This window comes from Malaya genurostris, chromosome 3, assembly GCF_030247185.1.
Source record: "Malaya genurostris strain Urasoe2022 chromosome 3, Malgen_1.1, whole genome shotgun sequence".
Classification (NCBI taxonomy): Eukaryota; Metazoa; Arthropoda; class Insecta; order Diptera; family Culicidae; genus Malaya; species Malaya genurostris.
In genome coordinates this window covers 190,540,952-190,564,503 of record NC_080572.1, presented here as the reverse complement: position 1 = coordinate 190,564,503, position 23,552 = coordinate 190,540,952, and the positions used below count along the sequence as shown (strand labels likewise).

At 36.3% G+C, this 23,552-nt stretch overlaps 1 protein-coding gene across 1 annotated transcript; it reads right to left on the bottom strand.

Annotated features, from left to right (window-relative positions):
• Window positions 1–3,058: 3,058 nt before the first annotated feature.
• Window positions 3,059–19,233, bottom strand: LOC131435559 (ankyrin-3). Its single transcript, XM_058603576.1, has 9 exons — window positions 18,775–19,233; window positions 17,462–18,032; window positions 10,557–10,720; window positions 10,372–10,487; window positions 9,944–10,306; window positions 9,723–9,876; window positions 9,484–9,662; window positions 9,316–9,419; window positions 3,059–4,323 (listed from the first exon to the last, which is right to left on the bottom strand). Exons 2-9 carry the CDS (start codon window positions 17,636–17,638, stop codon window positions 3,418–3,420), a joined length of 2,163 nt encoding a protein of 720 aa, XP_058459559.1. The 5' UTR covers window positions 17,639–18,032; window positions 18,775–19,233; the 3' UTR covers window positions 3,059–3,417.
• Window positions 19,234–23,552: the final 4,319 nt, after the last annotated feature.

Here is a 23,552-nt window from a genome sequence, read left to right as displayed (position 1 = left end):
TAAGACAAAAACAATACTAAATTTGTAGAGCGGTAGACATGAAACCGTGTTGAGTATCGACGATATATTGGTTGCAGTGATTGAAAATTTTCGAACAGTTTTGGTGTAGCGCTGACGGAAGTAATACCGCGATAGTTGTTTATAATCTTTTTATCGCCTTTCTTGTGGACTGGGAACATAAAGGAAGCTTTCCATAAATTGGAGAATACTTCTGTAGCGAGTGACATTCGAAATAATTAGCAGAGGGAAGCGATAACTTTGTTAAAATAACTGCCAGTATTCCGTCAGGGCCTGGAAAAGTTGAGGTCTTCATTCCTACAATTACCGTCCGTATTAAGTCCTCGTCAATATTGATCGTGGTTCAATGAGTTATTAGATAGAGTAACGTTAAGTGCAGCGGCTCCTATTTGTTGCTTAATCAAAATGTCATTGGAAAGTCTTTCTGAATTACCTTCTCATAAAAATAACGACTCAGAACAGGTGCAACATCTCAGAACTATTATTTTTTTATGAATCATATGGATACGCAATGGATAAGAATATGTATACAAGTAGAGTAAAGTATTCGGTTGCCGGCACCCCAACGTAACTTTTGACAAAAAGCAGATAGCGTCGTTCCGACAAATGTCATGTGTGTGTAATAGCAGCACGTTCTTTTTGTGCCGAACACCAAAGCAAACGTACGCTTGTACTTTTCGATGCGCTCAAAACAAATTTTAATTGCGTGAAAATCAACTCAAAAGTTTTTTCTGACATTTTTACAGCATCATCAAATGAAGAGCATCGATCAAAAAAGTGAGTGGATTGAATATTTATAAGGTGAAATTGAACTATTTCGTTATTTAATACCGGATGCAAACAAGATTTTCACAACCAAAGTTTTTATATCGTAATTTTCAAAATGTCTTCCGATTTCGATTATCGGCACCTCATTTTTTCGACAAATCGTGAAAAAATGTCAGCGATATGCAGAAAATCTGCAAATTTGTCTGTAAATTATCAAATTTCTTAGTTAACCTGCAAACCTTTTTTTCGTCTGATGACGTTTAACAGATTTTTGAAACTTCGATTGTTTGCAGACATTCGTCAGAATTTACAGACTTTTAAAATTGACGCGATCTTTTTATTTTTGCTAGCTAAACTTATTGTATTAACTGGCATCTTTGGTGATATACAACACGTGGCAACTTGACAGCTTCAATACATCCGTCACATAAGTAAACACTCTGGTTATCTGCTTCCGTTAGCCATGGCGACTCCAAACAAATTATCCAAGCCAAGGAAAATTAACTTCAATGCCCTGATTAATGCTATTGAACGTTGCTTAATGGATAAGAAGCCAATAAATTCGACTAAAGTAGCGTATTCAATCCCGCGAAGCCAGTGGAAGACCGGCGAAATCAACACCAAAGGCGCCACCATCCAAATCATCGGCCAAGAGAGCCAAAGTAAAGTCACCATCAGACAATGAAGACTTTTGTCCAAAACGCCTCCGAAAAGAATAATTGCAGTCTTTACTTATATTTTTTTCATTTTTAGCGAGGTTTCTTGAGGTGCCGGTAACTGAGCACCTTTTTTGAAATGGCCAAAATTTATTACTTTACTAAATTGATAATAAATTTTTTTCGATCAAATGAATCAACTTAGTTTCCTAATCAGTTGTTAGCTAGGGACTTTAGCTTTCCATTGATGTATGTATGTCCGCATAATGTGCACTTAGTCAGAAGTTATAAGCTTAAAATTAAAGGGTGCCGGAAACCGAACGCTCTCCCCTACATTATTTCTTCCATCATTCCAGAGATCCTATCAACCTAGTTCTGAGATGATTTACTGTATCTAGTAAATATCTCAATGTAGCTCGATCCATAGCCGCTCTCCGTCAGGCACTCAAAGCCCGGATGTTTCATAACGCTCTGTCTATCCGCCATGGAGCAACAGAATATTAAAAGAAATTTAAAAAAAAATATAAAGTGGTTCTACAAATCTTTCGTATGTTATTTCAACGTATTCAATGAACAAAAACTGGTAATAATAATAACAACACGTATGACTCCTCGAAAAACATACGAATTTCATCCAATGTTTACCAAAGCTTGAAACACGATCCATAAATTTTTAACCGAAAGAATTTTCTACAACTCGATGTCAACATTTCATAAGGGCACATAAACCAATGAGAGTTTCTCTTTGTTTACTTTCTGTTTGTATAATAACGCAGATATAGTCGAAAGAGAAAGTAAATAAAAAGAATCTGTCAATTGTTTTAAGGCCCTTTTGAAATGTTGACGTCGAACTATGTTTTTACAAAAGCCTAGACCAAGGGTCGGTAACCTCAGTTCGCGGTCCACATGTGGCTCTTTGAATGTGAAGCTGTCGCTCTTTATTTCCATACGCAAATCTTATTATTTTCTAACAAAATCTTTAAGAAGTATTCCTTATCTATCCTAGAGAATTCGGCATCATTTATATGTTTCAACCACTTGAACTAACTTTTTACAGAACCCCTCTTTTGTGACACGAGTCGTCACTTTTATCATTTCCTGCAGCCGAAATAGTTAAGGTTATGAGTCTGATAATCACAATTGTTAACATCTTGTGAAAAGCACTCTGCTATCGTCACTTTAAAGAATTACTTAACGAAATGAGGGCTAAGTATTCCGACCACTTTCTTTCCAATAACGTTCGTTAGCTTTCCAAAAATGCGATGTTGAAACGTTTTTCTTAATACTTGAATTACATTAATAAAATCCCTGGAAAAGGCGATAGTCACCCTGAATTAGGGGTGTTGGGTGTTTTACCCCCATGGAGGATTTTTCAAAACTTGGCGGAGAACTTATTTGAATTTACTTGAGTTTCCTGATAATATTGTTCCTGGTAGGCGTGCTACGTTCAAATGGTCAGCTTATCTTAAGTAGAGTCGGCCCAGGACATTGCCACAAATGAATATCTTTGTAATGCGTTTTCAAAAAACCCACTTTATAATCGCGTAAATTCCAGTTTAGTATCATTAGTATAACTTTATATGGACCTTTGGCTAGGAACTGTCATCGCATTGAAAATTTTATATTTTCATATATCTATCTTGTATTTCTTTGAAATATTTTAAAACACAGTTATATCGTCATGTGTTGAGTAGACTGTAAGGTAAAGCGAATATATACCGTGTATTTGTTGTAAGTGTGGCGTAAAGTGATGTTGAAAGAAAGAAGTAGACAGGACAAAAATACTTGCTGTATCTGCACTATTTTCCTACATCACCTGAAATCCGTTGACACTGTTCTCGATATAATGCTTTTGTATGCTGTACTGGCATTTTCTGTTCCTATCGAGTTGATCTTTTTAACCTATTTACACAATACCTAACATTGAAAACGCGCACATTTATTTTCATAGAGAGAGAGGATTGACTGTATACGCCTACCCTTCGAAGTTCAGTACGTACTCTTTCAGCGGAAGTGGAAGATTAAGACGATTTATGCTCGGTGCCAGTTTCTTATTTAGGCTATTGTATATACACACTCGGCACAGTTGCTTCAAGCTGCGAGGCTTCTTGTAGAGGGTTATGATCAGATGCCTTAAACTATCGATTGATTTGTTCGGTACCTGCGCTATAAACAGATTGTGCAGCGATTTGAGGCAGTTGAATAGCGTATCGTGCTTCATTGAATAGTAAAACAAATGAATAATACGTTGATAGGTTTGTTCGCGATCAAGAAGTATAAACTCTTTCCGCGTAATCAGCATAATGTAATAGAACAGCAGATAATTACGTGCGTTATTCCGGAATGAACTACGAAGATTGTCGGTGCCGTTGCCGTTACTAACAGTTCCTGCTCCGTTAGTAGCGGGAGAACCTGCCGTTCCCGCCCCACTGGGACCTGCAACTTCGCCATTCGCTACCGCCCTCATTCCTCCAAAATTGATGAAATCATTTACGTAATTAATGGACGAATTACTACTTCCACTCATCATCAGTTTGTTGCTTAGCGTAATGTTCGGATCGGTCCCATACTGAATCAGTACCAGTAGCAGCTCGTACACGCACAATATATCGGGACAGGATCGAACATTGACAATCATGTCAATCACCGACTGCAGGATGTGTTGGGAAGTGATGTTACAGTCCAAACCGTACTGCAGCAGCAGGATCAGAATGTTCTTGATGAAATCAAAATTGGCGCGTTTCTGCGTATCACAGTTGAGGGTAAAATTCTCCGACACGGTGAAAATCAGAACGTGCAGCGGCGTTAGATTTGACCGGTACGAACAGTTTGGGTTGGCACCATTCTGTAGCAATATTCGAATGCAGTTCAGATAGCACACCTAAAAGTAAAAATGCATTTGAAGTTAAGTTGAACACTGATGGTTATGCTGGAAAACTCATAGTTTTTTAAAATTTTATGAAACGCGATTTTTAAATTTAGTCCTAGTAAATCAAAATGACGAATCATCATTCAAAAGCTCTTATCTCATGCATCCTTGTGTTTCTCTTGATGACCGGCGTCAACTGCGTTTTGTCGTCTCCAGCGGTAGTAACAGAATGAGAAGTGTACGCAATAATTCTTCAGTAGTCAGAAATTAATATCTGGCAAAAAAGAAAGCCCCGTGATGGCATTCTGTCAAGAACTAACAAGCCGCCCGGGAAACAAATGTTATGAATTAAGAAGCGGATATCGAGTGGCTACCTTATGGCAGATCAGTGGTACCTACATTCAGTGTACTAAGAATAAGCTTCACAGTACTGGGCAAGGAAGATGGAAGCTAATCAGGAAGAGAGCATGTGTTATGAAGTTCAAAGGCCGTTTCTTCTGTTACATCATCATTAACATTCAATTACATCATCATTATCGATGAAATATCGTTTGACAATCACAATGCTATATACTGTGAGTACGAGAACAGCCTGGCGGCATAAATATGATGAAAATATTAAGCTTGTACACATAATGTTGAGATCCTAGTAAACTTTAAGTTTTTTCAAGATAATAAATGAACGGTAAACCAGTCTTGTAACTGAAATGTCAACCACAGAATGTACTTCATTTTATTTATTTCTCTTTCAATCTTCATTTTGAATCTTTTGGAATACGTCCCAATGCATATTAAAATCGAAAAGTAACTATTCATCCTTGCTGGCGATAATTGTGAAATCAAATGCAAACCACCACCCTTTGTTTATTATACTATACCGGTGGAAGTATTTATGCCTATTTATTCGAACTACTTCACTTCAGGCGGCTGAGACAGTGAAACAGGTAGATTAATTGTCGCTTAAAGCGGAGCAAGTGAAAGTTCAAATGACTAGGCAGGGCTGTTTCTGATTAGACACTATCTAGGTTTCAAAAGCTAATTTTAGGAAATCGGAACCTTCAGTTACGAATGTATCATCGTCAACTGCGTTTAAGAAGTATTTATAATAATATTCTTCGTTTTTTTTTGCGAGCTCCGACTTCCGTTCGTGAATAGAGATTTCGTTTCACGACAAGCGCAATCGTTGATTTGTTTGCTATGTTTTATGCATGTTATTAGGTAACGTTGATCAATGGTCGTACGCGAAGTCCACAACAGATTGGTGTTTTCGACAAGCCTAATGAGAAAATTTCCAAAGCAGATGCAAATCTACAGATTTCTGCTTTCTCTACGGATCTTATGTATTTGGATTTATTTCTTTAGAAAACTATAGAAAATAAAAATTGAGAATTATTCAATTATAATCATTTAATTTTTGAATTCCATTCTGTTGTTTAACAGAAAAACTAACGGTGGGTACACAACGATCTGTTCAATTCAATTTATTATAAGTACTTCTTTTAAAATCACACTCCAGATTGAAAGTAAATAAGATTTTTTTTTCTCGGTAGCCGACTGGCCAACTCCTATTCTGTACGTCGATCGATTCGAAATATTCCGATCGAATGTGCAATTTCCATTCTGCATTCCGTTCGAGTTGGGTATGAACTCGAATATCATTCATTCGAGTTTTTAAATTTTCCAACATTACTCGATCGACTTGCGTACGTATTATTTCTGTTCGGTTCAGAATCGTTCTAATTAGTTTATACAAGTGTGACGGTTTCGTTTAATAAGAAATGAATAATATAAATAATATAGAACGTGTAAGTAGTCTTGACAGCTTTGATGGTTAGGGTTCGAAATTTCAAGTGTTCCCGAAAGAGAGTCGATCGAATCATACAAGTCGAACGGAATAAAGAATGCAAAATTCGAACTCGAACGAAAGTGTAGATTCTTTCGTATCACAAATCCGTCGGGTTGCAGAATCGGGGTGATAATCAATTAACCATTTTTCGTGTTAAATAGTAAAAACGCGAGTGTTGTTGACCTTTATTTTGCGATTTAAAAATTTTGATATAATCTATAAACTACACGTACTTTATCTGTTTAATAGAGCTTTTAAATCCTATTCATTCGTTTATACTGAAACAATCAATTTGATTCGTAAAAAATAGCGTTTCAAAGTTTCCTTAAGTTACCACGAATAAGAACTGTGAATCAAGATTTTTCGGGACTTCAGTATCAGATATTGATGAAAAGTTAACTCGAGAAGTTAATGATTTTTATGGTACATCGAAGCATCTTAAAACCGAAACATACTAAGTCGCGCGTGAATTATTATTATTGTATTATAGTAAAATTAACAGACACATTGTAATCTTAATGATAATTTCTAATACTAAGTAAAAAATTTGCTTGAATTGTTTTCCGTGAAAGGTTGAAGTTAAATCCAGATGATACACGATTGAACGATCTTTGCAAGCCTATAACGGCACCGTTTGTTCCATAGTTGGTGCGACGTAGAGGTAGTCGAAGAAAGGCGTTGTTACGGAGAGCACGGGGACGAACATAGACATTAACCTCACGGAGCAAACGGGGCAGTCAATCCCATCATTCAAAATATCAGCTATCATCAAAGCACGCGACAGCTCTTGTCGTACTTGTAGTGTATCAAGACCAATCAGCAATCCGCGACTTTCATAGCTCGGCAGTTGATGTGGATTATTCCAAGGGGTAATCGTCGGAGAACAAAACATACGAATCTACGTTGTATAGATTCTATTCTATGAGCTCCATTGAGGTAAAGAGGGTTCCAGACTACTGAGCAATATTCCAAAGTAGAACGAAAGAGTGTACAGTATAGAGTCTTCAGGCAGTGAATATCATTGAAGTGCTTAGCCATTCTAAATATAAATCCCAAACAGCGTGAAGCTTTCGCAACAATGTAGTTAATGTACTGTTTGAATGATAACTGCTAATCGAGAAAGACACCAAGATCTTCGACGCATGTCGATCTACTAATCATGAATCCTTCAAGATAATATTCGAATTTGAACAGTAACTTTTTCCTTGTGAACGTAATGATTGAGCACTTTTCGGGATTCACTATCATATAATTGGTTTTGCACCAATTCGCAAAGATTTCCGATTGCCGTTGAAGGAATGCCGCATCTTCTGAGCTGCGGATGGTATTATAGATCTTGAGGTCATCAGCGAAAGAAACTCGTGGTCCATCCAGACAAAGATTTACATCATTGAAGTGCAGTAAGAAAATCAAAGGGCCAAGATCACTCCCCTGTGGAATTCCAGACGTTGCAAGAAATTCTTTGGAAACATAATCATCAATTTTAATAGTAAGACGTCGATTGCTGAGATATGATTGTATCCATTGAATGACGTTTGCACCAAAACCGAGTCGATTATTTTTGCAATTGTGATGTCATGATTGATTTTATCGAATGCAGAAGAGAGATCTGTAAAAATAACGTCCGTCTGCAACCCGTCTGACATAGCGTTTGTTATGTAAGATGTGAAAGATACGAGGTTAGTAGCTGTTGAACGCTTCGGCATAAACCCGTGTACATCAATGCACTGCTTGCAATGGTTAAAAATTTGAGTCAGAATGACTTTTTCGAACAATTTAGGAATTGCGCTAAGAGAAGTGATACCGCGGTAGTTGTTCATATCGCTTTTGTCGCCTTTCTTGTAAACCGGATACATAAACGAAGCTTTCCATAAATCCGGAAACACTGCTGTAGTTAATGAGGTTCTGAATAAACGATAAAGTGGTGATATTATTCCAGCCGAACATTTCTTCAAAATAACTGCCGGTATGCCATCTGGTCCTGCAGAACTCGAAGACTTCAATCCAGCGATAGCCATCTGTATCGAATTCACGTCTATGAAAATGGAGTGCAAAAAGCAATTAGATACCGGAACGTTGATTGATAGCTGGCAAATTTCTTGAGTACTCGAACCGGTACGCTCACCGAATCGCATTAACGATGGTAATCCAAATCCCTTCCTTTGCTCATTCACGTGCTTCCAAAAGACAACGGTGCTTCCTTCACACCAACCCCAAGCAACCCCAGTACACCTGTGACACCAACAACAGTGAAGTATCCCCTTCAACGAAACCATCCTACGTAACCCCTATAGAACAAAGTACACCAGCTGCAGTTAACAGCTTACCATCCAACCAATCAGCAACTGCAAACAATGTACAACAAGGCGCATCTACAGCAACTAGCAACGAAATCAACAACAATACCACGACAATGGATGACGAGACGAACCACGAACAAACTGCCCCTCAATCCTCGCAGGAGTGAAATGGAAGCTCCTCTCCCCCTAGAAAAAGGGTGACAACGAGATCAATACAAAAAAAATACACTGATCAGCTGATCATGAAAAGATTCTCCGGCAGTGATCTCGTTTTGATGAGGTTTTGATTTTTATTTTCTCAGCCCTGTATGCTACACTAAGGAAATATTATTCTTTACCTAAAACAATAAAATATCTGTGTACCCCTAGGAGGAATAAAACAGATGATTTAAATGTTTCATCAATTCCAACCAAATACTTTTGTTAATTTATATAATTGATATTAATAAAATAATTCCGTTCATTTTGTAGTTTTAGGAATATTTTTTAATCTAATGACAGCATGTAATAAATCGATTTTTCCCTCATATTTGTATGCAGCAGACTTTTGATTTTCGACTCTTTTACGGCCCGCGTTCTACCCTCTAATATTTAGCCTTTTGTACTCCTAAATAAGAAATTTTGTTATGTTTAGCGGTCATTATGCTGAGCGACCAATGTTATACCAAACCAATGTATGCCGAATGTTAATTATGCAAAATGACCATATGTTAAATGATCGCTAACCATTGAATTAGTTGACAGTTGTATGATAAGTGCATCCAAAGATTTATGTAGTTACAATCATTCTAGGATTCATACATAATTCGAACCGTACCCAGAAAGACACCAACAATTATCTAATCATTTGAAATTTACCTTCATCGAATGAGTGAAATGGTGCAGCGGGTCCTTGTTTATCAGCGGTACCAAGCAAACCATAATTGGAACTGAACCATCTCGTCCCACAATATTCGGATCACCTGTGTAGTGGAAAGAAGAAAAAAATCAGTGTTGCTTTGTGTATCAATCGCTGGTACAATATACCTCCTTCTTTTATCAGCATATTTAATAGCTCATAACACACTTCCCAGTCTCGGATGTGGCGGAAGACGCAGGCCAACGCACTGTTGCCAGATTGATTGATTGAGCTTTTAGCACCGTTCTGCAGCAGGAAGCGCACCAAATGCAACACATCCCATTTGTTCCATTTATCGTAGCCATACCTGGCGATTAAAAGAACAGTACTGTGCATGTCCTTTTCTACTAATCGATAATTAACTTACCTTGCTTCCTCTAAGGCATAGCGTACAATAATTGCATGCAATGGTGTATTTCCTAGCGAATCTGGACTGTTAATAAGTTCTTTACATCCACGTTCTAAAAGTATCCGTATCGTATTGAGGGTATCTTCGGCGGATTTTCGAGCAGCTAGAAGAACTATGGAACGAAATGTGTTGTGATAAAATAAAAAAACTTACTCACTGCAATTCAACCCGATACTCACCGACATGCAGTAGCGTCATTTGTTGAGTGCAGGTACGTACAGTCGTAATGGCACCATGCTGAATAAGCAGTTCCAGGAATCGTCCGTCGTGTAGCACAGCCTGATGTATTGGATAGTATTCATCTTTCATAAGATTTATTTCATCTGACCGAGTTTGAACCAGATGCTGGACACATTTCCAGGCACCCCGCTCGCACGCGATGTGCAGCAGTGGTTTCCGAACCCGAAACGGCATCCACGGTTCCTCCATTTTCTGGGCGAGGATGTTAAGTACGTTAATCTGATCGCCATCGATGGCATAGCAGACTGCATTCTGCAACTTGGTATTGGGTCTCTCGCACACTCCGACATCATCTCCTTGATCTGTAAGATGGAAAAAGGAAAGATTATTGTCGTTCAGTTATTACTAAGAGTAAAATCGGTTATACTTTTGTATTTTCCACTCTCTTCACAGTTGTGCGAATGAGCACCAGGAAAACACATCCGCGCTTCAGTATCTATTCTAGCTCTATGTTTCAGTAGTAGCTCAACACATTCCTCGTATCTGAAGGAAAAATTTAAAAAAAAATTAAAACAAAATCTAGTAAATTTTAAAACAAAAATTCGTATTTACCCCTTAAGGCAAGCGATATGAAGTGGTAGCGAACAGGAACTCCTATTCACATCTGGGCGGTGTCGCTGTAGAAGCCACCTGGCTAGTTCTATGTGGTTCAAGCCTACACTTTTCTGCAGTAGATTGTAGCCTGTTTCATCGTGTATTGCTAGGATGTTTTCACACTGAAAGGCAAAGATATATCGTTTACTTACATGTTTTTTTTACTGTTTTACGTTAAGTTGCTACGAGAAAACGAGATGTATATATAAGAATTGAGAAATTAATTATCTTCACATCTTCATATCTGCATATTTCCAAAGACATCATATCAACAAGTATGGGAGAGAAATGTCAAATTCGTACGCGCCAAAATAGCAGGGCTGCGCACCCATACAATTGACATGACATGTTGAATGAGACGCCGTGCGATGGTGTTGTTGAACTGAAGATTGAGATCGCTCCAAGCTGACAGGGTCTGATATTTCTATATTTACTTCCTGTTCTCATTGGAAAAATTTCAATAATTTTTAAAATATCAACATGCAAGCTTAGTTACTTTCGAAAAGTAACAGCCGTTCGCTTATATTTTACAATTGACAAGTCGTAATATGGTAAAACTTGTGCTACTCGTACTACTCGTACAGCTATTTCAGTTGTTGTTTTGATTCAACAATCATTTGCTTCTCTCGGCGTACAGTAAACAATGTCTACGACAATCTTTTTTTCCTGCCAATTCTGGTATGGGCTAGGGTAGAATACGAAAAATTATTGACGTTTACGTCCGAGACGTCAGAAAATAGATTGCACCTTGGTGCAATATCTTTAAAGACGATGAAACCAAAAAAATCCACGGCAACACCTGCAACATTGAATCCAAAGCAAAATTTTAATTTGTTTCGATTAAATTAACCACATACCTAGAAAAATCGTATAAACTTACGTCTTCTGTGACCGACATATTCGAGTGTTAAAAATGACTCATTTATACAGCTGATATAACACATATTTAATGCATTCTGACATATTTTTAAAAGCTGAAACATGTGAATTTACACGCCAGTTATTTTACGAATTACGTTCTTTTGAATAGAGTTATATGTCGATTTGTGTCAGCTGCAATTTTCATAAATTTTTGCTGTGCATGATATTATACTTGCAAAATTGGACCGACTTAGTTTTTTACAAACGTCCTTCGATGGATACAATCATATCTCAAGAATCGTCATCTTGTTGAATTTTGTTTCTGGAATTCCACAGGGGAGCCATCTCGGCCCTTCGATCTTCTTGCTGTACTTTAATGATGTTTAGGGCTGCGGATATCTTTCGCAGAAGACCTCAAAATTCACCATGTTATTCGCAGGATGGGACGTTTCTTCAGTGACAATTGGTAATCTTTACAAATCACATGACCGTGAATCCAGACAAATGTTCGGACATTACGTTTACGAGAAAAAGCACATTTAAAATTTGAATACTGTATAGTAGGATTTATGATTAGAAGATCGACGTGCATCAAGGATCTTGTAAACTGTTCAAATACCTTAAGGGTGCCTAAGTATAGAGAGAATAAAGCAAAATTGTCAAAGTTATGAGTATTTTACAGCTCTGTATAACGCCTAACCTTACTCTCCAGTTTCATTCATAGACATTTTAACGCAAACGTCCTTATACATGAATGGTATATTTTGTGGCAATGATAGACATAGTTCCAAATTAATAAACATTTTAACTAGCGCCCTCCCCGAGACTTCTGATAGGATATGACACTTAGTGAAATATATTTAATGTGTCACATTAAATTGAACTGCTATGCGTAGATGGCAGTTTAATTTGAACTGCTTTAAACGCTAATGAGCCGAAGGCGAACCCCGAAGAGATCGAAACGAAATATGTACTCATTGTACAAATCAGTGGAAATGGGGACGTGAATACACACTTAAGTTGGATTACCGATCTCAGCTGTTCCAACCGCGGTAGCTAAGTTTTTTAAAAGATAAAAATATACCGAAGGAGTTTAGTGTGTAGTGTGATGTCAATGCCTTTCGAGCTGACCACCTGGGTTCGATTTCCAACCCCGCACATTGGGTCAGAAAGTTATCTGGCCCGAAGAGGCGAATAACCTTAAGGTTAAAACCTTTAAACCAAAAAAGAATTCGTCTAATACGACAATGAAAATATTTCTTCAAGGTGTAATTATTATACTACTTTATTGCAATTTAATTTTACCTCTTTATAGGGCACCAGGTTTCATAAGTCTTAATTTTCGAAATATACAATTTTTATTTTTAATACTTGGCATCTATTTATACAAATAGGTAAAAACTATATTATATTGTTTAAAAATCCGCCTATTTCAAGAAGATTATAACTTTTTTGTTTGTTATTTCAACATCTTGAACTAAAGTGCAATTTTCAAAATGTCAATGTTGTTAAAGAGCCACAAATATTTTGTTTTGTTCCAAACCTTTTTCTTAACTTGAGGTCAGGTTCCTTCGAACATTTTTAAAAAAATCGAAAAAAAAACTTTGAAATGATATAACATTAGTCCCGAGGGTACACGCAACTAAGAAGTTGGTAGAAAAAAAGGATGATTGTTATTTAAAAAAGTTTTTAACATTGGAAATTGCATAAATGAGTTAGAAACTCGAAAATTGCCGCTATTTGATTTTTTTTCGTTAGAAATTTTTCATTCTGGTTCCGATCATAACCAATTCGATACACAATATGAAACTGTTTTGCTTTTCGATGATAGGCTGCTATTGAATTTCAGCTAGATCCGACTTCCGGTTCGGGAGTTGCGGGGTAAAATGTGCAAAATGAACTAAAATGTGCAAAATGAACTGAAAAACTGAATGAACAATTTCCGGTTCCAGAATTACAAATTGATAAGTAGAAAAATTTCATTTTCAGAAGCGTGTTTTATACATGACACGGAAAAATCAAACCAAATACATTCAAATAGCCGAATAATTCTTCAATTAGGATGGTATGGTTAGTTGATGACCAAATACGTTGATTTTTGGAAAACCGGATCATCTTTCCTGGTTCTGGAGGACCGGAAAAGTGCTCGTGTGCTCCAAACCGGAAATCACTCCAACTTCCAAGTTGATGTAGAATTTTATCAAGAGCTGGCTTCCGGTTCCAGAGTTAGAGGGTAGTTTGTATGAAATTGCTAGCTGTCATACAGAGCGATAATGCAAAAAATGTTAAAAATCTTCGAAATTTGGTTCAAAACTGTTTCAATATATAGGTTATGCTAGTTACTGGCAAACGATTCGATTTCAGCTCCTGGTTCCGGAAGTATCGGAAATAATGGTCGACAAAAAGAACTCTTCATTTTCTCAGAAACAGCTGAGTTTCAAATAAAAGGGTCACTGCTTTTGACCTTTGTTCGGATACAACTTCCGGTTCCGGATAAGCGGGGCGTTTAAATGTGTTTGAAATTTTAAACCGTCATTTTGAGAGAAGATACCAAAAAAAAAGGAATTAATCTATTAACTTGAGTCAAAACTGTAAAAAATTGAAAAAGTCATGCTAAAGTATGCTCAAACAAACTTTTTTGTTTTTGTTTTCTTATTTTGTCTACTGGGAGATCGATACTATCTATTAGATTTCTCCCGACAGAACCAGCCTAGATGCCGCGTGGAAAAAAAAACAATCAACAATAAATCCACTGGGTTTCTGCTTCCATGTCGTAAAAGGCGGCAATTGAAGGAGTTTCTTTGTTCCTTAAATTATCAGATTTTTCTATTTTTATTTCCAACTAGTTCCTGAGAAAAGTTTTATTTGTTTTTGCCTTTCTCTATAGAAAGGTATTAGAATTGCTGGAAAAACCGACTTTCGAACGGAGCCTCGGAGACCCATAGTGTTATATACCATTCGACTCAGTTCGACGAGATCGGAAAATGTCTGTGTGTGTGTGAGTGTATGTGTGTGCACTTTTCGAAGAAAATGTCTGTGTGTGTGTGAGTGTATGTGTGTGCACTTTTCGAAGATATTTGAATGCGCTCAATTTTCTCAAAGATGGCTGAACCGATTTTAACAAACTTGGGGTCGTTTGAAAGCTACTGTCGGGCCATTGATCAAGTTCGAAGATCAAATGGCTGTGACTTTTGGTTCCGGAGATATGATGGTATAAGTGACGTAACCGACAAAAAGCGTTGTATTTGAACGCGCTCAATTTTCTCAGAGATGGCTGAACCGATTTTAACAAACTTGGGCTCGTTTGAAAGCTACTGTCGGGCCATTGATCAAGTTCGAAGATCAAATGGCTGTTACTTTTGGTTCCGGAGATATGATTGTATAAGTGACGTAACCGACAAAAAGCGTAGTATTTGAACGCGCTCAATTTTCTCAGAGATGGCTGAACCGCTTTTAACAAACTTGGGCTCGTTTGAAAGCTACTGTCGGGCCATTGATCAAGTTCGAAGATCAAATGGTTGTGACTTTTGGTTCCAGATATATGATTGTATAAGTGACGTAACCGACAAAACACGTTGATTTTTACCGCTCTTATGTATATAAGGGTGCCAAAATTTTGGGATCACCTCTTTTTTCGTTAAGTTATAGTGCTCAAATGTTTAAGCACCTCGAAAAAAGCCTTCATGCAAAATTTGACCTAAATCGGACATGCTTAAGGGGTGCTGCCCGGTAGTAAAGGTTTGACAATTTTCGATCTTGAAAAAGCACCATAGGGGGGAGTACATGAAATTTCCAAAATCGAAAAATTTTTTTGATGCCAAAACTCTTAAAACTGCATAAAACATCGAAATTTAGTGCCATCTCAAAAAAAATTTTTTTGAAAAAATCAACTTTCTGGGACTTATTTTTTCTAAGCCCCAAAAAGTCGATTTTTTCAAAAATTTTTTTTCGAGATGACACTAAATCTCGACGTTTCATGCAATTCTAAGCCTTTCGGCATCAAAAATTTTTTTTCGATTTCGAAAATTTCATGTACTCCCCCCTATGGTGATTTTTCAAGATATATGAAAATTTCATTAAGTGGACTAAGAAGGCTTTTTTTTAGATTAGCATCACTGTTCTCATACAAATAGGCAACGCAAATGTCAAGCACTAGTTTGGAAAAATGATGCTGACTGTGTGACATAAACACTGAAGCTTGCTTTTGTGAACTACTCGAATCAATCTGAATCAATTGGTGTCAAAATTAGTATCTGGAATTATATAATAAAAGTATGAAATATATTTTCATGAGACTGTTATGAAAGAAGAGAAAGGCATTATCACACCACTAGGTGGATTAAGAAGGGTTTTTTCCATGTTATTACTAATAGTACTGTTGTTGTACCGTTGAATTCCACTATATCACGTCATTACACTCTCACAAAGTCACTATTTTCACAGTCACTATTTTTCCGAAAGTGTATCAAACGTTATAATACAGATACGTATTTCGGAATGCTATTTGCATCCTTCTTCAGTGTATCGGTTTTATAAGTTTAAACAGAAATTTAGTCCATGTTATTGCTTGTCTTGTCAAGATTATAAATTAAATTATTGAAATCAACTATCACGAAATTCCGTTGATATTACAACATTAATAACAGAAATAAAATAAATCTGTATACTGAATAAATAGTAGGAAAATGCTTGTTCGTTTGATCACCTATGAATGTTTGACCGTCTATAAACGTTTGATCATCTAACTCCTAATAACCAATAGGAGAGGTAACGTATCACACTCCAGATTTTAAGTTATTAATTTTTTTTCCGGTAGCCGATTGCCCAGAACAACCAATACAACAAATTAATCGGTTCCGTGATAAATAGTAATAATGTAGTAGAAATAATGAACCATCAAGACGCGCGTTTTCACTGATTGAAATGATTTGTTATAATAATGCACTTATTTTATCTGTTAAATAGTGCTTCGGATGCTTTCAATATATCACTACAATAAATCAACTATTTGCCACTAAATTTAACTTCAACTAATCCGGATCAGAAACGGAGAAGCAACCAGGGGTGGTCGCTCAAGCTCAAACTTCCTTCATCAGTCTTATTTCAGTCTGTTTTCGCGTCGATTACTAACAAAAAGTAAAACTGGTTCAACACGACGTCTCGACAACCCTTAACAAAAATAAATCGTTTTATTTTTCTATTTCTCCCATCTTGTCCACGTACTTTTGGAAGCACATTATCCTAATGCCCATAACATGCAAAACATGAGAATAATAGGGCTGAACAGTCATCACTAGTTACTGAACACTCACGCAATTTGAAATCCATAAATACAAAAATTGAAACAAGATGGAAATTTCAGAATAATCATTTCCAACTATCATTTGTGTATAAAAACACAATACTATGGACACTTCACACCCTCCATTTGTCTGTTGATATTAGTCTAAGATCAATAACATAGATGATGAAATTTGTGAACTCTATTTGAACAGCGATTAGGTGAGTCGAATGATAACCCTATGTTCGACAGATTTTTGTAATTTCGTCCTAATTTGATATATAAATTAATTCAAAACAACCCCCACTTGATCGGAGTGACGATGCACGACACCACCCAACATGATAAGAGCAGCACTAACATTGTGCTTGTCGATTACGTCAAGAGAGCCGATTAGAATATTTCTCGCCGCTTTCGCTTTTATAATAAACAGCAGTAGCTCCGCTAATCGTCATCGCCAGTCGCCTAGTGTAGTGATGTTCTGGCGTAGACAGCGGTATGTGCGTCGGAATGCGACATTCGTACACACGAAAGAGCGCAGTTTGGTGACGCAAATGGATTGAAAATGTATTTTTTTGCTGATTATAATTGAGTTCTAACAAAATAATGTACATTTGTGTATTAATACGTTTAAGTAACGAAAACGAAAAGCTATTTTATAAGAGATATAACTGGATATATATTAAAAGGTGTTTTTTCAATAAACAAAATTCAAGCTTACCTTAGGTATCTGCAATAAAAGTGGCTCCAAACACTGTATTAAACACTTAGGATTAGCCCTGAGTATTTCGAAAATCGTATTTATATTATCAACGGTCGTTTCAGAAACTTTGTGTCCGTCGCGATTGGACAGTAGGGCACTCCCGGATCGGAACACTTGACTTACCGATCCTCCCATACCGTCACACAAAAAACAGCCCACTCAACGCTATACTTCCAAGTACACTAATTGATTATTGTTTTCTCCGGTTTCCGGAAATTTACTTGCGTTCGTTAAAGCCACTTGCATTTATCGTTTCTCAATTGAAGCCGGTTCAAAGTGTGCACATCAAATACACGCTGTTCTTGTTGATAGCATCACCACTTTTAACTATCGCTACTAACAGTAGAAAAGACACAGCTGTTGCTCTGACTGACGAAGAATGATGAATATTTGCATACTTCATGCATGTACTCCAGAGTGTGAGAGTGGGGGAATAGAAGCGCTGTTATTCTCGCTATTTCGTTATAGTTCTACAATATGCTGCCTCTCCTCACTTGTATTATTCCGCTAGGGTTAAACAATCTGCACTCTGAAAGAAGAAACATAGGTTAATTAACGACCTTTACTTATAGCGTCATTCGAAACTTTTTAAAGGGTTAAGGATAGAGTTACTTTTACAATATTTTTTATCACAACGAAAACCTGAATCTATCATGAAAATTCAATTTTTGGAAGAATTCAAAAAATATACAAAAAAAAATCTAATGAAAAACCGAATATAATCGCTATAGACGCAGTTTTAGATATTTAATAAATGTCACTTGGTAACATTATCCTTTATAAAATGTCAACTAGAATTGATGCAAGAGCAGTTCAACATAATAGAATACAATAATGGAAGCAATACAAAAAGACATAAATACAACTATTACCATGATCAGAAGGAAAAATGGAACGAGAAAGTAGCCATCGGTCTATAACTTCTACGTCAGAGCAAAAGCGATTACATATGACGCTAACGAATATAAGCAACAAGAACAGCTGAAAATGCATTGGTTTTGTTTCTACTGTTCTGCTAGTGTCGACTTTGCATTTTCACTGAGTATTTAGATTTTAGTTTTTTGCTTAGTAGTTCATCACATTCGAACTTATAGACATTATCCTACTCAAGCACTTTTATGTTTTTCACCAAAGATTAGAAAATAAATAATGCACATTATGCAATTCGTATCATACTAAACGGATTTTTACTATATCGTAGTACTAATCCTATTTATTTTGTTCTACCTTCGCAGCTACAACTACAGGATACAAAATGAACATGAACTTACGTTACGAACAGCTCCATAATCACTTTATGTGAAATCAAGACACTCGAAAATATCCCTTTGTCCGTTGTACCTACACGCACGAATTTGTCTTCGTTCGAACATCGGATACTTGCTGCAGAAGTTCTGCTAGCAGTTTTGAAAAACAATTTACTGCTTTTACGTGTATATCATAAACAGTTGTTGCATTTCTCAGTAACTAGTACAATTCGAAAAATCAATACTCAAACGACCGAAAAAAAAGCAGAACACAGTAGTTTGATTACCCCACTAAAACTGCTCTACGATACATGGAACGAATTTCACCGTTGTACTTAATATCACCATAACACAGCAAAGCGAAAGAAATTAGTATTTGGTAGCTACGATGCCAATTTTGCGAGAAATTATGATCTGATGCGAAATATTTTTAACCTTTATTGTACAATTTGTTGCTTGTTTTTTTTTTTTAGCGATGATTATTTTGATTTGACAGCTAAGGTCAAGCAATCCCATGCAACAAAACTAAAAATGTCACCAACATTTTTTTTTCATATTATCGTTTTATGCCCTGTGATAAATTAACAATTGATGGTGCTTAGTACACTGATAAAAACTAGTACGATCGATTCACATGTAAACAGCACTTCAATTTATTGTGCTTTTTCCAGCCCGGTGGCAACAATAAGGCGCTCCAGCTAGTGCTATCGTAACCAACATCTCAGTCCTTCGGGGCCATCAAAGCTAGCAAGTCAGTGAGAGCAAAGTAAACAAAATGAAGTAAAATACAACACTTCATTGATTGTGAAAGTCAGTATTACAATTTGGCAGCGCACGTTTCATAATGATATCACATTTATAATCAAACATAAAAAAATCAACTTTCACAGCTAAATATCACAGATATTTAGCAACAACGAACTTATATATTTCTTCGTTGTTTTCGTCTTTGCGGAAAAAACGATGGTCACGAAAACATGGCGGCCTAGCAGGGACTTGGCTTTTTCATTTCAATTCATAATCAAAGCGATTTGTTTTAAGATTTCATGTGCAAATTCACTAAGATGCGAGATTGGAATATTTTTCACTTAGTTTTGATGTGTTTTTCCTTTGGATGTTATGTGTTTTGCTATTGAATCGAACTACATGTGTTAAACACTTCATTTTTTAGTGGGAATGAGTGCAGTACAAACACAGACTAACAGACATGACAGTATGAGTAAATTCTTATAAAAATAATTTTTCGTTATGCACTAGTTCCACCTATATTGTACTGCGCGAACTATTTACTATCTGTACACCCCTTGTGTTACGTAAAAGTTTTTTTACTAGTTGGTTTCCCCTCGTTTGTCAACACCGATCAGCTGCTTGCAGGGTTGCCTGATTTCATCGAAATATTTGAAAAGTAATCGTCACAATAAATTTTTGGATTACGTTGATAATATATTTAACTTTTTTAGCGATGTTGGAAGGTAAACATTAATTTTACTCAACGTTGTTCATCTAGACTATTTTTGATTGTGTTGGTAATTTTCACCCGAAATTAAGTGACGGCAGACCAGAAGCAAGTAAATATTGTAACAAAACGGGTTCGATTTTGTATTGCGTTGTAGGATGAGAAGTAGGCACAATTCTGTATATAGTTTTGGCAATATGTAATTAATCTGTATCCTGCATGAAATTCGCATGGAGGTATACAAATCAATACATTTCAGGTAATTCTGTATGAATGGCAACTCGGTTGGTAAATGAAAAAAATAAACACAGTCTAGATGACAGACAGAATGTTTTTGATAGGGTAACGTGGTGCCATCATGACACATGTGAGTACTGTCCCAAATAAAGGAATATTCGAAATGACCGTTTATATGGTTAAAGAATCTAATTTGAGTGTCCTGTCTGTTAGTCTGTGGTACAAATGTAGGTGTAAAACACTTGAATCGGTCAACTCCGTTTCAGTTGAAATCTATGTGGAAAACAATGTGAGATTCACATATATAATCTAGAGGTAACGATATATCTTATCGTTTTTATGTGGATTTAATATAAACGTAGCATGATTTCCAATAAATATCAACAGTTTTTACACTCATTTTTTCTACAAGCAGTAATAGAACAAATGCTTTACACATGATGCTAGCGTTTACTTCCCAAAAAAATGGAAAAACGCCAAAGTAATTCCTATCCTGAAGCCTGATAAAAATCCAGCTGAAACATCAAGTTATCGATCAATTAGCTTACTTTCTTCTATCAGTAAAATTTTTGAAAAAATTATCTTGTTGAGAATGATGTCTCATATAAATGAGAATTCAATTTTTTTACCAGAGCAGTTTGGATTTCGTCATGAACATCAACTTGTCAGAGTAACGATCATGATAAAAGCAAATAAATCTTCTGGGTTATCCACTGGAGTTGCTCTTCTAGACATAGAAAAAGCATTCGACAGTGTTTGGCACAAAGGTTTAATAGCAAAAATGTCTGATTTCCGGTTTCCTATTTGTTTGATCAAAATGATTCAAAATTATTTAATTGATCGTACTCTTCAGGTTATTTATCAGAATTGTAAATCTGAATTGCTACCCGTACGAGCCGGTGTTCCGCAGGGTTCGAGCGTAGCTCCAATCTTGTATAATATTTTCACCTCTGATCTTCCAAATCTACCCATTGGTTGTCAGAAATCGTTATTCTGTGACGACACAAGTCTGTTAGCCACAGGTAGAAATCTAAGAGTGATCTGCAGTCGCCTACAAAGAAGTTTAAATATTTTCAGTGATTATCTGTCAAAATGGAAAATTAAACCAAATGCAGCAAAAACGCAATTAATTATCTTTCCTCATAAGCCAATAGTTTCTTTTCTTAAACCAAACAATAATCACATTCTCAAATTGAATGGCTTGGAATTGACATGGTCTGATCAAGCTAAATACTTAGGTTTAACGTATGACAAAAAACTTACTTTCAAGGATCACATTGAAGGAATCCAGGCAAAGTGTAATAAATATATTAAATGTTTATATCCTCTTATAAACAGAAATTCTAAGCTCTGTCTAAAAAACAAGTTGTTGATTTATAAACAAATTTTCAGACCAGCCATGCTTTATGCAGTACCAATTTGGTCAAGTTGATGTTCCACCAGGAAGAAAACGCTTCAAAGGATTCAGAATAAAATTCTGAAAATGATTTTGAAGCGTCCTCCCTGGTTTAGTACACATGAGTTACACAGACTCACAAATATAGAACCATTAGATGTAATGTCACATAATATTATAAGCAAATTCCGAAAAAAATCGATGCAATCTTCAATTGAATCGATTCGCTCTCTGTATTAGTTAGTAAGTTAGTATATAAGTTCCTTTTCCCCATTACACAATACAAGTAGGTTTAGAATTTTCCATACACAAAAATCTCAGAATTGCGGAAGCAAATAATGTCCTCATGGTAATAACCTAATCATAAATATAATAGGGCTGAAAAGTCACCACTTGTGGCTGAACACCCAATTTAAATCTTAATAATTTAATTTTAACTCATATTCGAATAAAAAATTATTTAAAAAAAAAGATGCTAGCGTACAAATTATCTTCAGTGCAGCAGAAAAAAACAATTCTCGGTTCAATTTTCTTTGCGTTTCGCCTTCGGCTCGTCAGTGCTTAAAGCAGTTCAAATCGAACTGCCATCTCGTGCCTAGCAGTTCAACTTAAACCGCTAAGCAGACGCAAAGCTTACACAACTTATGTAACGCTTTTGGATATTACACAGAAGTGCAATATCCTTTCTGACGTCTCGGGCGTAAACGAATGACGACTGGCTACTGGTCGCCGCAGATATTTGAACATTTGGGGTTTTTTGTTTTGTGCAAAAAGCATATATTTTGTTTCAATTTTCTTTGCGTTTCGCCTTCGGCTCGTCAGTGCTTAAAGCAGTTCAAATTGAACTGCCATCTCGTGCCTAGCAGTTCAACTTAAACCGCTAAGCAGACGCAAAGCTTACACAACTTATGTAACGCTTTTGGATATGTTCAAATCTCTGCGGCGACCAGTAGCCAGTCGTCATTCGTTTACGCCCGAGACGTCAGAAAGGATATTGCACTTCTGTGTAATATCCAAAAGCGTTACATAAGTTGTGTAAGCTTTGCGTCTGCTTAGCGGTTTAAGTTGAACTGCTAGGCACGAGATGGCAGTTCAATTTGAACTGCTTTAAGCACTGACGAGCCGAAGGCGAAACGCAAAGAAAATTGAAAGTAAATATGTGCTTTTTTCACAAAACAAAAAACCCCAAATGTTCAATTCTCGGTTGATTTTTCAAAAGGCCGTAAGAGCAAATGTCAATTTCTATTAATTATCAAGTCGTTGCCACGTTTATCACTCAACTTTTTGTATAAAATGATTCCAGCAACCTCCGTTTTTTAAACAGAATTGTAATATCCAAAAAAAACCTTTATAATCACGTCACAATAATCGAAAGAGAAAATTAACGAAGGGAAACTACCACTTGCTCATACGGCCATTTAAAAAATCAACCGAGAATTGTAATAATCCCAATGTGATTATCATTTGACGTGCAAACAATTTAGACGTACTGAACATCAAATGCAATAAATTTATGTTTTCGAGAAGTATTGCAGATAAATCACACGTTATAACATCGAAACCACGCATTGAATACAAACTCTCATAGTAACATTTCGGCAAAAACTTCTTAGGGAGCCAAACGAACCATCAAATTCTACGTGTTTACGTCTAAATTTATTTCACATCAATTGATAATCACATTGAGATTATTACAATTCTTGATTTGCTGTG